Source organism: Calypte anna, chromosome 2 (assembly GCF_003957555.1).
Source record: "Calypte anna isolate BGI_N300 chromosome 2, bCalAnn1_v1.p, whole genome shotgun sequence".
NCBI classification, from domain to species: domain Eukaryota; kingdom Metazoa; phylum Chordata; class Aves; order Apodiformes; family Trochilidae; genus Calypte; species Calypte anna.
Window position 1 is genome coordinate 114,486,506 of NC_044245.1, and position 18,952 is coordinate 114,505,457.

At 36.5% G+C, this 18,952-nt stretch overlaps 1 protein-coding gene across 5 annotated transcripts in view; it reads left to right on the forward strand.

The window, feature by feature from the left end:
* The window catches only part of CHD7 (chromodomain helicase DNA binding protein 7), a 132,819-nt gene that overhangs the window by 81,102 nt on the left and 32,765 nt on the right, over positions 1-18,952 (forward strand). For all 5 annotated transcript variants that reach the window (XM_030446356.1, XM_030446354.1, XM_030446359.1 and 2 more), the window contains 9 exons: positions 1,247-1,385; positions 4,564-4,701; positions 5,739-5,804; positions 10,470-10,525; positions 11,857-11,971; positions 13,479-13,562; positions 14,112-14,249; positions 14,346-14,467; positions 14,926-15,169. In XM_030446356.1, the coding sequence (XP_030302216.1) occupies positions 1,247-1,385; positions 4,564-4,701; positions 5,739-5,804; positions 10,470-10,525; positions 11,857-11,971; positions 13,479-13,562; positions 14,112-14,249; positions 14,346-14,467; positions 14,926-15,169 (1,102 nt within the window). The remainder of the gene's footprint in view (positions 1-1,246; positions 1,386-4,563; positions 4,702-5,738; positions 5,805-10,469; positions 10,526-11,856; positions 11,972-13,478; positions 13,563-14,111; positions 14,250-14,345; positions 14,468-14,925; positions 15,170-18,952) is intronic.

The window sequence follows — 18,952 nt, forward strand, 5'->3', positions numbered from 1 at the left end:
CCAAAATAACACCTTCAGCAGGGCAGCACGCTGATAAAAATGAACAAGCTTAAAGCTGATGTCTCTCTGAGAAGTTACAACACCAGGGATTATGAAGGAAAAACAAATCCCAGCCAGCATCCTGGGTATGAAGTTAGAATGTAGAAGGTGCAGAAACTGTGTAAAAACGCCTGTCATACTGTTTGGCAAACTGTCCTTGCCATTTGTTGGGTACCCGTGCATAATTCTGCTCTGCTTTTAAAACTCTCAGCAACTTTTCACAACCAGCGTGTCAGATTGGTATCAGGTCTGGGGTGGAAAGGTGGCGACAGGGGAAAAAAAAAGATTAGCAAAAACCCACACAAGGCTCGAAGGCTAAATGTGCTTAAAATTACTAACTTGTACCATGAACTCGTCTTCACTGTGGTTTAAAAATTTAATCCCCACAACTCTGAAGACCTTGCTGGTGTGGGATTTGATGATGATGTTATTTAAAGCTGGATTTTTTGGTACGTGCATCCTCACCTATTTCCAGGCCTCTTGAGTGCAGCTGGAGAGATGGGGAGTCCCAGCTCCTCAGATAGCAAATCTTTTCAAGGGGGAGGAGTGGGAGAAACGAGCTGCAAAACCTTTATCTGCTGCCATCAGTGGATATAACTTTCTAGTATCATGTGGTTGCTGATGTAGCAGTTGAGTTGGTTTTCCCCCCATAGAAGCTGTGGTTGCGTGCACTGAGGCCATGTGGGTGCTGTCCTCTGACACAAAACTGTCTTTACTGCTTGGAAACAGCAGGGATGGTAGAAAGAAACAAAGGGTTTTATTATTCAGTCCTTTGTTTTGGTAATGCTTCTTCTGGTTCTGGTCACCTGGTCCAGGACCTTAATGTCAAGACAAGTGCATGCGTAGTTCTGTTTCTCTTCACATGTGGTCAGGTTGCCCAGACAGCACTTTCAGAAAGCACAGGTTTTGAAGAGTGCAGCTCTTCCTTTCCACTCTCATTTTTAGTTTCTTGTTGAATATGTATTCAGTGTCACTCTCTAAGATCTGGAAGGAAACAAGCAAGGTGACTGTTGTTAAGGAAGGGGAAGTGTTTAGTGATGGCCCATGCATCATTGATTTTACAGTTATGTTTAAGTACTTAAATAAGGAAGTCAGTTGAAAATAATGAAGTCACTGAAAATAAACACCTCGCAGATTAAATGTTTTTTTTAAGTACTTTACACTTACATTTTTGTACAAATATTAATTAAAAATACCACTGTTGCAGTAACAAGAAACAAGATTTAGAAAATAGTGCTGCGAAGAAAAAGGTTAACAAGGGAAAGGAAGGTTCTGAAAACTCAGATTTGGAAAAAACTCCACCACCATCACCTCATCCTGAAGATGAAGATGACCCAGGGGTTCAGGTAATGCTCTGTCTTTCAAGCTCAATGTAGCCTTTGTCAATTTAGATGCATAAAATGTTAGTTGTCACAGCACATTACAGAGATGGAAGTATTTGGGGAGTTTTCTGTGTTGTTCAGAATGACAAACCAAGAAGATGAGAGCTGGAAATCATCATGGTGGTGAATATTTTACTATTTTACTAAAACGAGTATTCTTTGTTGTAATTTTGCTTTACATTATTTTGCCTGCAGGTATGTGGACAGTGCTGCTGAGTTTTCACGTGTTCCCTTCTATCCCTGTAATGATTATGGTGCTGAATTTTCCATTCTGTAGACTTAATGTACCATTATGAGATCTTGGTTATATGTCTTGTGTTTCTTCTCGCACTGGCTTTGCAAGCCTTCTGAAATCAAGAATTAAGACATGACAAAGCAGGATGTCTGAAACATGCATGTCAGGGACTTATAACTGTGTTACTTTAATGGATGAAGGACCTTTCTGCAGAACTGCCAGTCATTGATAACACTAATAACTTGGCTTGCCCACTGCACACTTACCACTTTCTGGCCAAGCATCATTTCATGTAAAAAAAAATCTGGAAGTAGAAATAGCATGTATGAGAACTTCTGTGTTCTTTGTCATGAGCTATGTTAAGAAGTGCTCAGCTCTGGGCATGCTTCTCCTGGCAGTGTTTAGAGTAGGCAACAAAATTAAGAATTCCCTCAGGAAGAAACAGAGGCAAATTGTGATGGAAAAAGTATAAGACTCGTAAATAGTTATGCTGGTATTACTGTAATCTGTTGCTTTCATCCAGTGCATATCAGGTTGTGGGTGTTTTGCTTCTGCTTATGAGAGATGCTGAGACCAGAGATCGCTTGAGAATGGTCAAAGCAGCCTGGTGAGAAGGTTGGCAAACAGTAGTGTCCTAGCACAAGCATCACTTATGCCCTCCCTCTTACTGTTTTCCAGAAGGATGTAAGAGTATAGCAAAATGCCAACAATCTAATGTATTCTAGTTAAAAACAAAAGCAGCAACAAAAAAGTGTCCTGATTCATGCCAGCCATGTACTCTGAGTTAGAAAAGTTGAGATACACCATGCAAAGGTTAAAATGTTTGAATAAATTTTCTCTACTGTGCCATAAGTCTCTTTCATCCTTATGAGTTGCACTGACAAAAGATATCGAAGAAACTTTTGGTGATGATTTTTTGGGTTTAATTTGCATGTTTTGCTTGTTTTCTGCTTGTGTGAAACTCAGCTGGGTGATAAATCTCATATTTTAAATATTTAATTTTGTTAAGGTGTTTTAGTTCAGGGTTTTTAATTACAAGTAATGTAGTATTTCAGGTAATTTGTGTTTTCTTAATTCTTTCTTGAACTGTATGTGTTATACTGCACCCATGCTCCTCTGCACAGAGGTAGGGACAGGATACATTTCCCAGCTGAGATTAATACTTCACAGTTGTCTAAAACACTGTTGCATTCTTAGTGTTAAATACTGAGTCTTCTGTGATGGTATTATGTAGTAATGCACACAGTGATGCATTGTTACCATAAGAGCAGAAAAATACTTACTTTTGTGTGTTAACATACATATTTTTTATATTCCAATATCATGTCTGTTGCTCACCTTTCCATCTATAGATCAGTTAATGAGTACAAGATAATCTGATGCAGATAAATGTATACTCAGTTTCTGACAACAGTACATAACAAGTGCAAAGCCTCATGTGGACATTAGAGGAAGCTAACCAAGTCAATAAAAATTAAATGGAGAATTACCATTATGTTTTAGGCATTCTTTCTATTAGTAAAGAAAAAAAGATTTTTGGCACCAAAAATTAGGATAAGACTTACCTAATGAGCCAAAAGAAAACTGGTATTTTTCCAACCAGTCTTTATGGAAATGAGGATTCAGATTTGCCAAGTGGCATCCATTTTCAAGTATAAACATATTGTTAACAGTTTTGTGGGAACCCTCAGACTATGTTAAAGGTAGAAGCCACATCACCGTTGCTTAAAAGGGTGATGTAAACTTAACTTTGGCTCCAAAATTTCATTCTCAGTTAAACAAAGAATTACTAATTATATGAAGATATTTGTGCTTTAAAAAATAGGATTAACTATCTTAGTAAATATTTGACTTTTTGTGCTGTGAGAGAACCAGGTGCGTAGATCTGTTAAGCAAGCTGCATAGGTATTTGAATGTACCAGTGAAGATGTGTTTAAGCTGAGAAAGATGTAAAAATGAATAGTGTATCAATTCATAAAGGTGTTTTTTAACAATTGATATTCAACTTTTTTTTTTTTTCTGTTTTTTTCAATATATGCATCAGTCCATTGAGACACGTGATGCTCAGCTGACAGTTTCTTTCAGCAGCATGTGCTCTCAGCTTCTTCGAAATATATAACTTGGTGTGGACTGTCTGGGAAATTGAATTTTACTGTTGCAGAAAGTGGTGTCTGGCATGAGTCAAGTTGCAAATGTTGTCCAATGCATGCTTGTGTATTTTATAGATTGTTTTCTGCAGTTTCTCTGAAGCATCCTGGAGATGTGGGTATGGGGACACAGGAACCACGTTTTCAATTTGGGGTGGTTTGGGTTTTGCATTCTCCTCTATTAGTTATGGGGTCTTTTCCCATGCTGTGCTGCAGGACGTCTTTCTGAACGGTGCTGGGTCAGTGGAGTGAGGAAATCGTATTTCATTGTATTTCCCCTACGAGATAATCTGGGTACAACTGGGGAGAGCAAGAAAGTGTGTTGTCACTGCTTAGCAACGCTGGGGGTCATGCTGTGGAAAGGTGGTGTTTGGTTCCTGCGTTGGCCATCTGTCAAAGTTTGTCATAGCCGTGAACTGAGAGGTGCACCTTCTTGTATGCTAATTGCTTTGTGAGATAATGCTTTTGAATTTGATAGCATTTCAACAATACTAAGTAAAAAACAAAAACAAAACGCCACTTTCCAACTCAGAACAAGCATGAATGGGTTTGGTTTTTTTTTGTTATTGTTTCTAAATTAAAAGCAACTTACTGTCAGGAATTCAGAATACTAATATCTTGATTCCACAAGTTCTGTCAGGGTTCTGTAAAAATAAGTGTTTGCTACACAGTAATGCATTTGAGAAATCCAAAGATGTTTTCTCAGTTGCTCTGCAGTCAGTTCTGTTTCTCATGAAAAATACCAATGCTTTCTGTTCAGAAGCGACGCTCAAGCAGGCAGGTGAAGAGGAAGCGTTACACAGAGGACCTGGAGTTCAAGATCTCAGATGAGGAGGCTGATGATGCTGATGCTGCTGGTAGAGACTCTCCTTCAAATACTTCTCAGTCAGAGCAACAGGTGAGATATGAATGGACTGGGAAGATGGCTGTAACTGCAGCATTCGGAGTTAAAATATGGGCTCTTTTCCTGAATGATGGTCATCCATTGCTGTGTGCCAGAAGGCATTATCTTTCTACCTTCTTAATATTAATTCGTATGCAATTTCACAAAGTTCTTTGAAATTAATGGTCTCTACCGAAACTGGACGTCTTGGAGTCTTGAATTTACTTCTGTGAATTCAGTGATCTGGCTTCTGTGACTTCAATAAACCACTCAGGCTTCTCCCCTGCTGCTAGGCACCATAAGAACCCCTTTATGAAATTACTGCCTTGTAGTACCCAGCAGGGTACACTTTATTCTCTGTGCAATGTAAATGATGGATAAAATAGTTTGAATAAGATGAGGGGTAATAATGTAGGAATGACTGTTGTAACAATCTCATTGTTTTGTAGTGCTTTTTCAAAGAACTACTTCACTTAACTAACTGATGACCTGTTGGAGAATATATACATGTTCTTTGGTATTTCATTTAGTAATTTGTTAAGCCTTATGAAATACTGTATGTGATCTCCATTGTTAATCATGTCTTATCAGAAAGAGAATTCAGTAGGCTTGCCTGCAGTTGTCATAGTGAAGTAATGCAATTCTGTGATATGGAGTCACAGGCAATTTTGATAGCTATCATGTGGACACCTTAACAGCCAATTAGAGTTTTTGAACATCTAATATTTAAGTTGTATGGTACTGAAAGCTGATTTTATTTCATGGAGAAGTGAGCTGCTCGTGTGGTTAAATCTGTGTATCTGTGCATGTCAGCCTTGGGGAGAGAGCTGGAGTTGCACTTGCTCTTAAAGTGTGCTTTAAACAAGTATCCTTCACTCCCTTATTATGGTATTAAATCTATTTGAACCCTCCCTGTTCTCATACTAGGGGAAAAACTTCTTTGTATTAAACTCCTGTTGCAAAAAAATATGACTGGAACTTTTTCTAATGAAGGAAGTGTTTAAGTAACAAAGTTGTGCTCCCATAACTCTTGTGTGCTTTTTATGATGTAGGAATCTGCTGATGCTGAAGGCCCTGTTGTGGAGAAAATCATGAGTAGCCGTTCAGTCAAGAAAAAGGTAAAAAGAAACACAACCCCTAGTAAAGAAAATCCCTTGCCTATATTTTTAAATTTTTTGCTGGTTGTGGCTGTGCTTAGCAGCTAAAACAACTTTACATGTGATCAAGGATGTTATGTTTACAAGTGGTTAATATCTTCCATGTCATTATGCTGATTTTAGAAGTACTCTCTTAAGTATGGTTCTCTTGATTCTGCACTGGTTGCTAGTTATGCTCTTATTTTGCTTACTGTTTCTTCTAATCCACTTAACAACTTGATTGACCTTTGCACTTCCAAACTAGTAAATTCTGAATAGGAAATAGGAAAGAACTTGTTCTGAAAATGGTATCATCTTTTAAACTCTTCTGTGTAGCTAATTCTCTGACTTGTACTGCAGTTGGACAGGAAGCTCTCTATTAGTATGGTACTCATGTTGGTCTTAGTTAACCAGAAATAACTTTTTTCTTTTAAGTGTTAATTTTCAAATTGGATGAGGCAAAATTACCTTTATTCAGCCTTTTTTAAAAATTATTTTTAATGTTGTGCCATTTTGGAGGGGGGTGGGGGAAGGGGAGATTTTTTTGTGTTGCTTTTTTATATATTATTTTATTTCTTCCATTACTACATCATTACAGCTTTGTAAGCTTAAATTCATACAATGTCATGATGGGCTGTGGTTAGATTTTACCTGGTTATGCAGCACAGAACCTTTAGGGTGGTTTTTTTGAGTCCTGAGTTATATTTTGTATTTAAACTATAGGCTTATTTTTCAGGTGAACTTCACGAAATACAAACTGAGTAATTAGTTGTCCTGATGGTCTTCTAGGCAGGAGAGGAGAATGTGGTCTTTACAAAAATGTCTTTGCACTGGAAGCTGTTTTTCACCAATTACTCTTGTATTCTTCCTCTCCCCTGCAAACAAAGGTGTGATTACTCGTGGGGAGTGTGTATTTTGCTGCAGTTTGTAGAAAGTGGTTGGTCTGCTGCCTACATGTCTTTGATTGCAAGCTCTGCTGGAGGCAAGCTCTATTTTGAGCTCTTTCTTTAATGTTTTTTATGGATTACATTTGCAGGTTTGAGGGATGACTCCTCTTTTCCTGCTCTTCTTCCCAATCCTCCTCTCCAAAATAAAAAAAAAAAAAAAAAAAAAAATCAGGATGTTAATATTTAACATCTGAAGCATCCAACTGTGCTTTTATTAAAGGTCTTTTACACTCTTACTAACGTCATCAAAACCCTGGTTGTTAGATTACTAATCAAAGTAAAATTGCTGCCATCAGGACCAGTGCATAAAATAAACATGAGGAGAGGCTTCACTAGGAGACCTTTCAGTGGGTTAGGTTGTAACAAAGATGTTGCATTCAAGTAAAAGGACATTAGATACTGAATATGCTTTTGGAGCAGTATTTTTATCATAAAATGGAGCTGGTTTTGTCAGCTACTTAATGTAGTTTTGGAGTTGCAGCACTGTGAAATAAGGTAGAAATTACCTTAGTTCATGTTTGAGGTATAAAAGACAGTATTTTCCCCAGTTGATTTCTGAGGTGGAATTCTGTTGAATACTCTTCTCTCTTGCAGAAAGTGTTGAGTATGTGTATCACTTTCTTTCCAAACCAACACAGTCCTGATGTCTTCAGTTCTTTTATGGGAACTAATTAATTTATTCAGTTATTTTTCATGGCCAGCTTCAGTCACCTTTGAATTGTTCTTTCTTAACTGTGAAAGGGAATGGTTTGAGCTAAATATTCTATTCAGCACAAATATCACACATATTATGGAAAGATGCAGACTTAGTAAAACTTTATACCTGGATGTTAGTTATCTATATTTCTTTTTTTGCATATCAGTACATGGTGAGAATTAGACCTAACTAAATATACAAATTCCTACATCTCTTCCATAAGCTTAGTTTACAGTGTAGTGCTGTGTATCCAGGTGATTTGGTTTATGTGTTGCTTTTCATCTGTTATTAATGTTTTGTCTGCTATTTTTCTAGCATTTTGTATATCTGATTTTTTGTGGGGCTTTTGCTGTTTTTTTGTTTTTTATTTTTGGGGGGGTTGTTTTTTTTGTTTGTTTGTTTTATTTTGGGGTTGTTTTGGTTTGTTGTTTTTTGGGGGGGTTTTGGGGGTGTGTGTGCTTTTTTTTGTTTGTTTTTTTTTTTTAAGCTCTTACTTGTCTCTGCACCTGAGTGGCCTGCTCACGTAACCTTTTGCATTAGCAGGTATTACGGTACCACTTAAGTGGCAACTGCAGTGCAAGACTGGGGACTCTCAAGTATTTGCTTGAAGGAAGGGATCCTTTATTTCTTCAATTATCTGCAGAGACTGTGGATCAGATTGTCACTTATGGTCACACTTGGGCAATGATAATTTGAAGTGTTGTCCAGGTCTGGGATGTGCTGTTTTAGGGTGTCTAGGTCATCAGTTTGGGGAGAATTTTGCAAAAATGATCTATCTTACCTTTTTACCTAGTTAATGTAAATGCATGTATAGCATGGGTTAGAAGTGACATCAAAGGCATAAGCTTCTGTGTCATATATCCTAAGTTTGTTTCACATATTCTAAACTGATGTATTATTAAATACTATTTGAGTGCTAGTGATGGCAACTTTTTTACAATTTATATTCATTTCTTGGCCGTAAGAGTGAATGCTAGAGTAGGATTTTAAAAGCACTTTTTTCCAAAATACTGTTTGTTTAGGTGAATCTTTGCACATTCATGGAACATATAATAGCTTAGACCAGTAATTACCTATTAGACAATAGAAAAATCCATTCTAGTCATGAGTGTTACAGAATTCACAGATTCACATTGTAAATTATTAAGGTGGCAGTTGACAGAAAATATACTTCACTGAAATGCTGTTGAGAGGAATTAAATTTGCTAATGTGAAACATTTATATAAAGGTGTTTAACCATGCTGCCATTTTAAGATTGATGTGTCTCAAAGGCTTCTGATTTAAAACTAATCAGAGACTTGGCCATAATATGTTTCAGAAAATAAAAAGTTAATGTCTTGAAATTAGGGGTAACTTCTTGAAGACCAATTTTGCCTCAGGGTAGTGAATAGATTTAGATAATGGGATCTTCAGTTTTTTAGTACTTTCTAAAAAATCTCTATCTATGAATGCCTTCTTAAAAAATACTCCCTTTTAAATGTGTGGTTTAAAAAAAAATCTGGATGGTCTTCAAATTCCTTCATTTGACAGTATCTTTGTAAATGACAGAGAGGCTTCTCCTCTATGTTTAGGGCTAGGAGATAGTTAATCATCAACAGAGGATTCCAGAAGATCAAGAAGTAGCACCAGAAATACCTTATATCATCTTCCATTTCTTCAGGGAGAACTAGGTGGAAGCTGGTGATGCTCCTGTCGAGAAAGGAATGCAAGCAGACCGTAATAGAGTGATATAAACAGTAAAATTATAAAATCCCTTGTGATTCTGGAAGAGAAGAAACACTATGTAAATGAGGAATTAGGAATGAATTAACTTTGCTGTGGTAGAACAGAGTTCAGAGCATCTGCTACTGTTCTTCAAGGCACTGCTATGGAAGAAATGCCTAGTCAGCAACTTTTCTTTCCAGAGACAATTTGGAAGGTGACAATCATCTAGCTTCAGAGTAGTCCATTACACATTTTTTCTTCTCTTTTAAAAATATATGTATATATGTATATATATATATGTATAAAAGATGGAGAATGTTGACTTACAGAGGAGTCAACAGTTTTGTCTGCTTAGTGCTGCATATTTATTACAGATGTTGTTGTCCCTGATGAAGTATATAAACCAGAAAATCCCCTTCTATTTAAAATTGTTCCAAAGTTCATTAGTAAACACAAACTGTTAATGTTGTGACATAAACTGAATTCTGTTCTGTCCTTAGTTTGTCCTATGGCTGGTTCAGGAGCAATTCAACAAAAATATTACATGCCATATGTTATGCAGTACTTTGGCACTAGGGATGAGTTCAGGGTAACCTCAACCTCTAGCACTGAATGCCCTTGGTTTTGCTGGTTTATATCACAACTTTAACCTTGCTTTAAATGTAGTTTTTGGGTGTTAATTTAATTTGGCTGCTCTGTATGTGAGACATCTTGCCTGAGTGAATTTAATTGCACCATTGAGTAAAACTAAAACCATGAACACTGGTGCACTAAAATTCTAGCAGAGGTATAAGGTTTAGTTTTATATGGCTTCTTGTTTGGAGTTATTAACTATATGGAGGAATAAACCCCCTTTAAAACTCTTTTTATAAAAGATTACAAAACCCACAATGTAAAGTTGCCATGAGCCAGCCAAAAATAATACATATGGCATTCAGGAGTGCAGTTGCTAATTGGCTGCTGCCTGAGAAAATGGTACACTTGGCTTCTACTTAACACTGTGGGTTTGGCAGAAAGCCAGATTTGGGGTGAGGTTGTGAATGAAGCTGCATGTGGTTAGGGAGGAGTTCAAATGATTCATGTCTTGGAAGTTGTAGTAAGCAGTGCAGTATGTTCCTTGGGTAAGCTGCTGGAGGAAACTCCTCACCCACGTCCTTCCCCCCACGAACACTTCCCTACACCTCTACTTGTCACTCTCTACTTGGGGATGTTATTAGGTATTTCAGTTGGTTTTAATAATTAACTAAATTGGACAGGTTAGTGGTTTAATTCACTTCTCAACGATTCTTTTCTTCTAGATGGAGAATGGAGAGGAGGTAGAAATAGAGGAATTCTATGTGAAGTACAAAAATTTGTAAGTAAAATTATAGGATTGTTTACAATCTTTAAGTTCATGTAATTTCCAAATAGTTTTTCAAAACTAGCTCTGCAAGTGACTTGCCTGTTACCATCCAGCTTTAAAAATTTCTAATGTTTAATCCAAAACAGTGCCAAATAAACAGGAAAATACTTGCATTGGTGGTAGTGAGTTTGATAGTGTTGTCCTAATTTGTGCTTACTCCAAAATGAAATCCATAGGTAAAAGTAAAGGTAAAATCAAAGGCTTGGGTAAACAGGCTAAGTAAAATCCAAGGCTTATTATGCATGCATATTTCTGGGCATGTGCCTATGTAGCTGTGCAAATCAAACTGCAATCATAGAATTACTACTCAAAAATAACCCTTGATGTTGTTTCAAAAACAAGATTTCTGTTCAACCAGACTTCTAAGACAAAAATGAGGTGGCTTCCAATAATCCAGCAGCTAGCTGCACCTCTTTACGAGTGGTGACAACAGCATGTTGTTTCACTTCTGGGCCCTCAAACTGCAATGCAAACAATATTTAAAGCAAGACACTTCACAGCTGGATAAGCTTATTTTTTTTGTTTAGGAAAATAGTGTATCTTGTGTAATTTTAGCAGTTTTTCCATCTGAAAGAGAAACTGAAGTGAGTTGTTGCAGCTAACTTCAGTTAGTCAACTTCACTTTAAATATGCTACCACCTTTGTACTTGTTGCACTATATTGATTGTTGTATGATACTTAATAGCTTAGTTTTGCTTTGTTTAGTTTTATTGCACTTGCATGTAATTTTTATATTACCTATTTGAGTCTTAGACCTCTTAGCAATTAACTGTTGATGTACTCTAAATTTATAAAGTGAGATTAGGCATTTGGCAGGGATACCATTCCTTACTTGGCATTTTCTTAAAGGTGGATTTTTCCTGTGGAACTTCATGTACAAGGGTTTTTCTTTACATTTGTCAATGTTAAAACCAGCTGACTTTTAATTAAATGCTGTTCTCACAAAAAACAATGTATAGAATGTTAGTGATGTTAGTAAATTTATGATTAATTTCCTGTATAGTAATTTTAAGTATAACAAATAAAAATTATCTTAGCTTTGTGCTAAACTAAATGTATGGGGTATGCATTTAAATTTTGAGTGGGAGTTCTTGTTTATTTATTGACAAGTTTCTCCATTAGTGAGAGTAACTACTTCCAGTAAAGACAGTTGGTTAGTATGTTCTGTGATGAAGAAGAATGGCACTACAATATGCTTGGAAGATCTAGCTATACTAGCAGAATTCATAGGAGTATGCAAGGGAAGCATAGTTTTAAGAAAGATGTTATGTTTTATCTTCTAGTTCTTACCTTCATTGTCAGTGGGCATCTGTGGAAGAGCTGGACAAAGACAAGAGAATTCAGCAGAAGATTAAGCGGTTTAAGGCAAAACAGGGCCAGAACAAATTCCTTTCAGAAGTATGATTTGTTTGTTTATTTCTTTTAGGCATTTAAGGGATATTATGAATGCTTGTTCTCTGTACAAGAAGAAATTTTTGAACAACTGTGTCATATATTGGTAACATTTTTTCTGATATTAAGTATAAGTATGCTTGATCCCTGTCTTGCAAGTTTATGAAATTCAGGTGATCTACCCTGACTCTGTATATTTTACTATAGATTTTTTTTTTCTTAGAGTGAGTGATTAGCTGTTTGCATTGTTAGCATCACTCCCAGTGGTTCAGTACCGGGTCTCTTTTCACAGGAGCTGATTATGCCAGAAAAATGCATCACATTTTTCTGTGTTATGGACTGCTGCTCACTGGGGATTCTAAGCTTTTTATCATCAATTTAATTTCACTTAGAGCCATAAGCAGTAGTGTGGCAGGGGTCCTGTCAATAAAAGACCATTTCTGCTGATTTGTGTCTCTGAAAGCTTAACTTTCAGTAAAATGCTGTCTTTTCAGAAAAATCAGGTTTGTGTGCTACTGTATTTAGTTATTTTTGTTGTATAGTTCAAGTTAAACAAAACCTATTGTGAAGTGAAAACTTCAATAATGTCAGTATGGGTTTCTCATTAAGGGCATCTGATTGACATATTTTGATAAAATTTATGGGATTTGGGGGGAGGAGTAATCGATGTTTTGTGTTTCTAGGAGAGTACAGAACATCTATGAACATCTTTGGATTCTCGTGTCATTAAGCAGCAGCATTGCAAAATTTAACATCTGTTCTAATTGAAGATACCTAGAATTGCTTCTTTTTAAATTATTTTTTTAAATCTGTTTCCAAGTGTGTCACAAATTATTGTAAAGAGTTGGAATTTGTCCGTGTTTTAGAAAAAGCTATCAAAATGCAGTCTTTAGTCTTTTTGCCTGCTATTTCTATTAGAAGGGATTTTAAATGTATAGAAACACAACACTTCTTTATGTAAGAGAGTCCTGTAAATTCTTTAAGGCATAGGAAAACACAAATTGTGATTTTTGTCGAATCTGTGCATGCATACAGTGTTTTTTCTCAGTTTTTGAAATAATAACCTTTGAATCTTGCTTATAGATCAGTTAGACAATTCCTGTAGTTAAAATAATCCAAAGGCACTTTGTGTACAAGGCTCTAACTTCTTTATTGCAAGCTGTAGTTTTCAAGAATGCTAAATGCATTGCATGCCATAAGCCTTTTTGATTGCTCATTAGTGAATTGTAATTTCACACTTCATTTAAAATATTCTTAAACATTCTCTCACAGTAAAAGGTTTCACACAGTAATTAAAAGGCCCAGTTAACAAAGTCTGAGAAGTCTGATTCCCTCACGGGGAATGATCTTGCTGAATTGTAGCATTTCAATTAACATGTTGAAGTTTGCCAAATATAAATTCTGTGTCACCATGACCCAAAATATTATTGCCTGGTGAAATATATAATAATTCTTCCTCTCAGGAAGGGCTAATAGAGATGTCTTCTGTATTTTTACCTCTCTCCTTGAACAGATTGACGATGAGCTTTTTAATCCAGATTATGTGGAAGTTGATCGAATCCTGGATTTTTCACGTAGCACAGATGATAATGGAGAGGTAAACAAAACTTGTAGTGCATTTGTAGTCATATAGACTTGTGTTTAGAATTCATTGTTTAGAAATATGACTGTATTGAACACTTCAGAAGCTATTAGTGTGTATGCTTATAGAAAACGGGAACATATTTGAGAAGTGTTTCCAGATTGCTCTGTCAGTAAATGGTGGTGTTTGGGTTGCCTGCTGGGAAGTCTCTGATGACACTGGCAAGAAAAATACAGATGACTGTTTAAATATGTCATATAGAAATTGTAACAGTTGGAAAATTAATATTGTTTTCCTTCTAAGTTTTAGTGTAATCCTAGTGATTTCAAGTGCAGTGTTGTGCTCGTTTTGGTGGCAAGTCTCAATTTCCAGAATTCCAGTCTTACTTCATTAGGCTGTCAAGGTGTCAGCCTGCTGTTTGATTATCCTTTTTGCTAACTCAGAAATCCAGGTCTGGGTAAAACCTTTTTGGCTTCCATCTAGCCTGCAGATCTCCTGTAAAAAAGGCTACGCTTTTATCCTTCTTAAATTGAGGTGTAATCTTACGTTTTTGTCTTAACAAAGCCTGTAACTCATTATCTGGTGAAATGGTGTTCGCTTCCTTATGAAGACAGCACTTGGGAGCTCAAGCAAGACATCGACCAAGCTAAGATCGAAGAATTTGAGAAACTGATGTCTAGGGAGCCAGAAATGGAGCGTGTGGTAAGAATTGGCTCCTTATAGACCATTTTATTTGAAAATAGTAAAGTAATGTGGTCTTTCAGAAACCACTAATGGGATTTGCTGTATTTGAAACAGGAGCGACCTCCTGCCGATGACTGGAAGAAATCGGAGAGTTCCAGGGAGTATAAAAACAATAACAAACTCAGGGAATACCAGTTGGAGGGAGTAAACTGGCTTCTTTTCAATTGGTACAACACGTACGTAAAATACTGCTTACCACTGAATCCTGCTTTGGAAAAGCTTTTATGGTTTATTTGAAATAATAACCTTTCAAAGTCATCTTCTAAATTGAGATTTTAGAATTACTTATAACTTATTTTTTGCTGCAGGAGTCATGTACTGGGTGGATACCATAATATTACATAACATTAGTATTTCGGATACATATTTGTGGCAAACGGTTTTGTATGTATGTTTTCATGCACACCCCTATTGCCTCTTCCTCCCATTGAGAATCTGAAAGGTACATAAAATGGAAAGATTCTTACTGTATCAGAAAGTGTACCATATATATAAAATATAAAAATATCATGATGGCCTTTCAGCTTAAACTTGGCTTTCCAGAAATTTGTTTTATTCAGTTTAGTTCCTTATTGGTTTTTTATGTTTTAAATTAGGAATACAGTATGCAGACTGGTTTTATTTTTGTTTTCAGACGAAACTGCATTTTAGCAGATGAAATGGGGTTGGGAAAGACTATCCAGTCCATTACGTTTCTCTATGAGATATATTTGAAAGGAATCCATGGTCCTTTCTTGGTTATTGCACCGTTGTCCACAATTCCCAACTGGGAAAGGGAGTTCCGCACCTGGACAGAGTTGAATGTGGTTGTGTATCATGGGAGTCAAGCAAGTCGGCGGACCATTCAGTTGTATGAAATGTATTTCAAAGATCCACAGGTAAAAGCTCTTCATTATTTCCCCCTATCCCACCTTCTTTTTTGTATGTTATTTACCGTTGTTAAGGAATTGAAGCATCAGTTACACTTTTACTACTGATATAGTAGGTTTTAGCTAATACTGAAGGCATGTGTATTAGTAAGGAGAGTGCTTTTTAATAGTAGCCAAGGTATCACCTGGAAATAGAGAGGAGGACCAAGAGTTACTGAGATGGTGCACCTCCTTATCAGGGTTTCATCTTTTCATGAGAGCTTTTCATCATTTTGTGTTCCTGAGGAGAGCTGGCAGAAAAAATTCTTCATGGAGAATCTACTTTAATTGGTGCTAAACTTAAAAATCAATCTTCACCTACCATTCCAGGAAAAGACCAGCTTGCAGAAATTAAGCATTGCATTGTCAGTGCTTCTTTATCAAATTTTGTAAATCAGATATATTTTGAATCTCTGCTACCGTACTCAGTGTCGAGTAGTTCATGCAAGAGAAGGAAAACAGGTACAGAAAAAAACCAGAAAATTATTTGGAAAAATGAAGCTATAAAGAGTAGCAGATCTCTACACATGGCTTTTCTCAGAGTTAAGTAAGCAGGAATGGAGAATGTAATGTGCATATGTTGAATATTACTTCAAAACAATCAAAACAACATAATTCTCCTCACTCGAGGAAAAAAGCATGTAAGTTCAACCTGATGTGATATATTTTGGAGTATTATTTCCAGCTGAACTTCAGGAAGTGGTAGTGGTGAATTCATATATTTACATTTTCTGTAAAGCATTTGATTTTATGCCACTGGCTATTTTGATTAATAAACTAGAATGATATAAAATCAATATAGCACACATTAAGTGGATTTAAAACCGGCTAACTGATATTTCTCGATGTAATTGTAAATGAGAAATTACTTGTATTTCCAGCATAGCTCTTTGGGGATTGGTTTGTGTCCATGAGCTATATAAAACTTTTATCAATGACCTGAAAGAAAACATAAAATCATTACTGAGGAAGTTTTCAAATGACACAGAGATGGGGAGAGTGGTAAATAATTAAGACAGTTCATGGATACAGAGTAAGCTGTGTTACTTAATAAACTGGATCCAAGCTAGCAATACTCTGAATAGCTAAATGTAGGGCTATCTTTGGACAAGGAATGGAGATGACTCTTACAGTAGGGATTGCTCAGTTCTGGGAAGGCTGTTAAGACAAATGCAGATCCTTTTGAATTGTGACACACAACCAGTTAAACATGAGTTCATACTGTGTGACTGGTTAAAAGGGCTCGTGTAGTGCGAGTGCAGGGGAGGAAGGGAATCTTTATTAAAGAGTAGAAAAGTTACAGTATTGTCATGTTTGTTAGTAATGTAATGGGTGGTCCAGTTCTGCCAGGTTCTTACTTCCTTTCTTCTGAAAGACTGTAAAAAAAAATGGAGCGAGGGTGATTGTGAAGGAGAAAATATGCTTTTACAGGGAAAAAACTGAATAAAAACTTGTTTTGACGGTGATGTCTGTGGCTCAACTTGACATGCCATTAGAGCAAACAGAATCACATACTTAAATACAGTAGAAAAACACATAGTAACACATAGGAGTTAGAAACTTTCAAATCAAAACCATATACACTGTTGCTAAAGATTAATTTGTTGGAAACAGTTGTTGTGCTGAGGTTTAGTGGCTTATATTCCTTACAGTAATAATCACATTTAGCTTATTATCTAGATGTATAATACACAAATGAACTGGAACTGATGTGTACTTTTTCTGGTTTTAAAATTGTTATCAGAAGTAGACATGTCTAAAATTGAAAATGTTTGATTTAGACAGTATAAATGCTGTTTCTGCTGACTGTTCCTTGTGTTAAAAATCATGTTTGTTTGGTATTTAAGTGATGCTTGTTCTTGGCATGCTCTTCACCTTAGGATGCTGCAGTTATGTAACATGAAACCTGGGGGAACATAATCAGAGAAATCCCACTTACTTTACAGATCGCTAGTGTTTTGGCAATGTAGTTTTGTTGATCTAAAGGCAACTAAAAAGGAACTAAAGGAAGATGCTGCAAAAAGTTTTTCTCCTCTCGTGTTGTAATTTTGCCTCTTGTGGTGGCCATGGCAGTCTCCATAGTGAGTAATGACAAAGCACTCATGGCACAAAAAAAATTAATCACTTTCTGCTAGCTTTGCTCCTTGAACTGGTTTAAGAAAAGAATCAGACAATTGCCATGGTTGGGGAGAAAGGAGAAATGAAGTGAACCCATCCTTTTGGTGGCAGCTGTGTTAGATGTGTCATGAAATCACCTTCAGTCTTCCATTCTTTGTGAGCCTGTGTCAACTGTGAAACACGTGGTAGAAACTGAATTATGGGAGCAAAAAATCTCTTCATATTCTGACAGAAAGAATCCCCATGTAGTGTTCAGTCTGGCATCCTCTAAAGTACCATCAGTGAGCATATAGTCAGGGAGGGACAAGTGGGGAGGGGAATAGGGCAGGCTTTGCGGGATCATTTCTAGTCTCCTTGCCAAACATGTCAACCCAGACATTGGCATTTTTGGCTTTTTAGATCTTAACATGGACAAAGAGACCTATCAAGCTGAGCTGTTTTCTCAGAAAGACAAATGAACGTTTAAGTCTGAGTGGCTTTGAATGGTAGTAATAATAGACAGCCTGTGGAAGAAGCACACTTCTGTAGTAGTGTGATTATTTTTTTTTCTTTTTTTTTTTTTTTTCCCAGAGTGAACATCAATAACCAGACTCAAGTAGCTGATAACAAAATATTTTCCTGCACATGTGACTTAGGCCACCATGTTGCCAGAGACTTTCCCCTAAGATCCCTTTCTGTCTTGTGAGGGTCATGTAGGGAAGCCTTTTCTGGTGTTCTTGTGCAGTATAACTGAAAAGTCTTCAAGTTGCATTTCTGTAGTATTCTACCTCTTGAGAAATAGCTCTTTAGCAAGATCAGGAAAATTATATATATCAAATAAAATTAATGACAGAAGCCTGCAAAAGAGTTGACTTGTGAGGAAAATTTGTTGCATTGTAATGTGGTTTAAAAAGAGAAAGTGCCTGGCCACATGTAGGAACAGAATACCTTGTCCTTGATTGATTTATCTCAGAGTAATGCTATTGTTTTTCAGGACTTCTTTTGGTTTACTGGTTTCATTCCTTTTGGCCTCAGTAACTGTTGGCTTAAGGAAGTATTTTCTTGCCTACGTGGCTTTTTTCCTTGCTGAGAAGCTACAAAGCTATGAACATATCAGTGTAGGATTTCTGCAAAGAATGGTTAGCGTGCAGCAGTTTAAGGCAGTATTTCACCAATAGGGACACTCTGTATTTTCCCAAAGATGATGTCCAATTGCAATTTACAAAGTGACTGTGACTTAGTTTTCCAGATGCCTTACAGCTAGGGTTGGTTAACATGCACATTTCTTGTATCTATTCTTTTATTCGTCAAAGTAGAGTTTGAGGTTAACAAGAAAAGACCATAATATTTCAGAATGTGCATCTTTTTAGAACTCCACTTCTTAAACACATCCAATTGGTCTTCTGAGCTCATCTCTGCTAGAGGTAAAACTCAACTTGCATATTCATATAAAATTGTTGTACTTTGTAGCTACCTCTATTGCTTGAGTTACTTGCAGGAAAATTTCCCAAACAGAACAGGAAATTTCTGCCTGTTGGGAAGACTGATTCCCTCAAGTGGAAGAACTTCTCTGAGTATAAGTGGATTTGAAATTCCTGTGGTTCCAACATCTGAGAAGTTCATCCAGATACCATACTGAAACAGGATTAATTGATT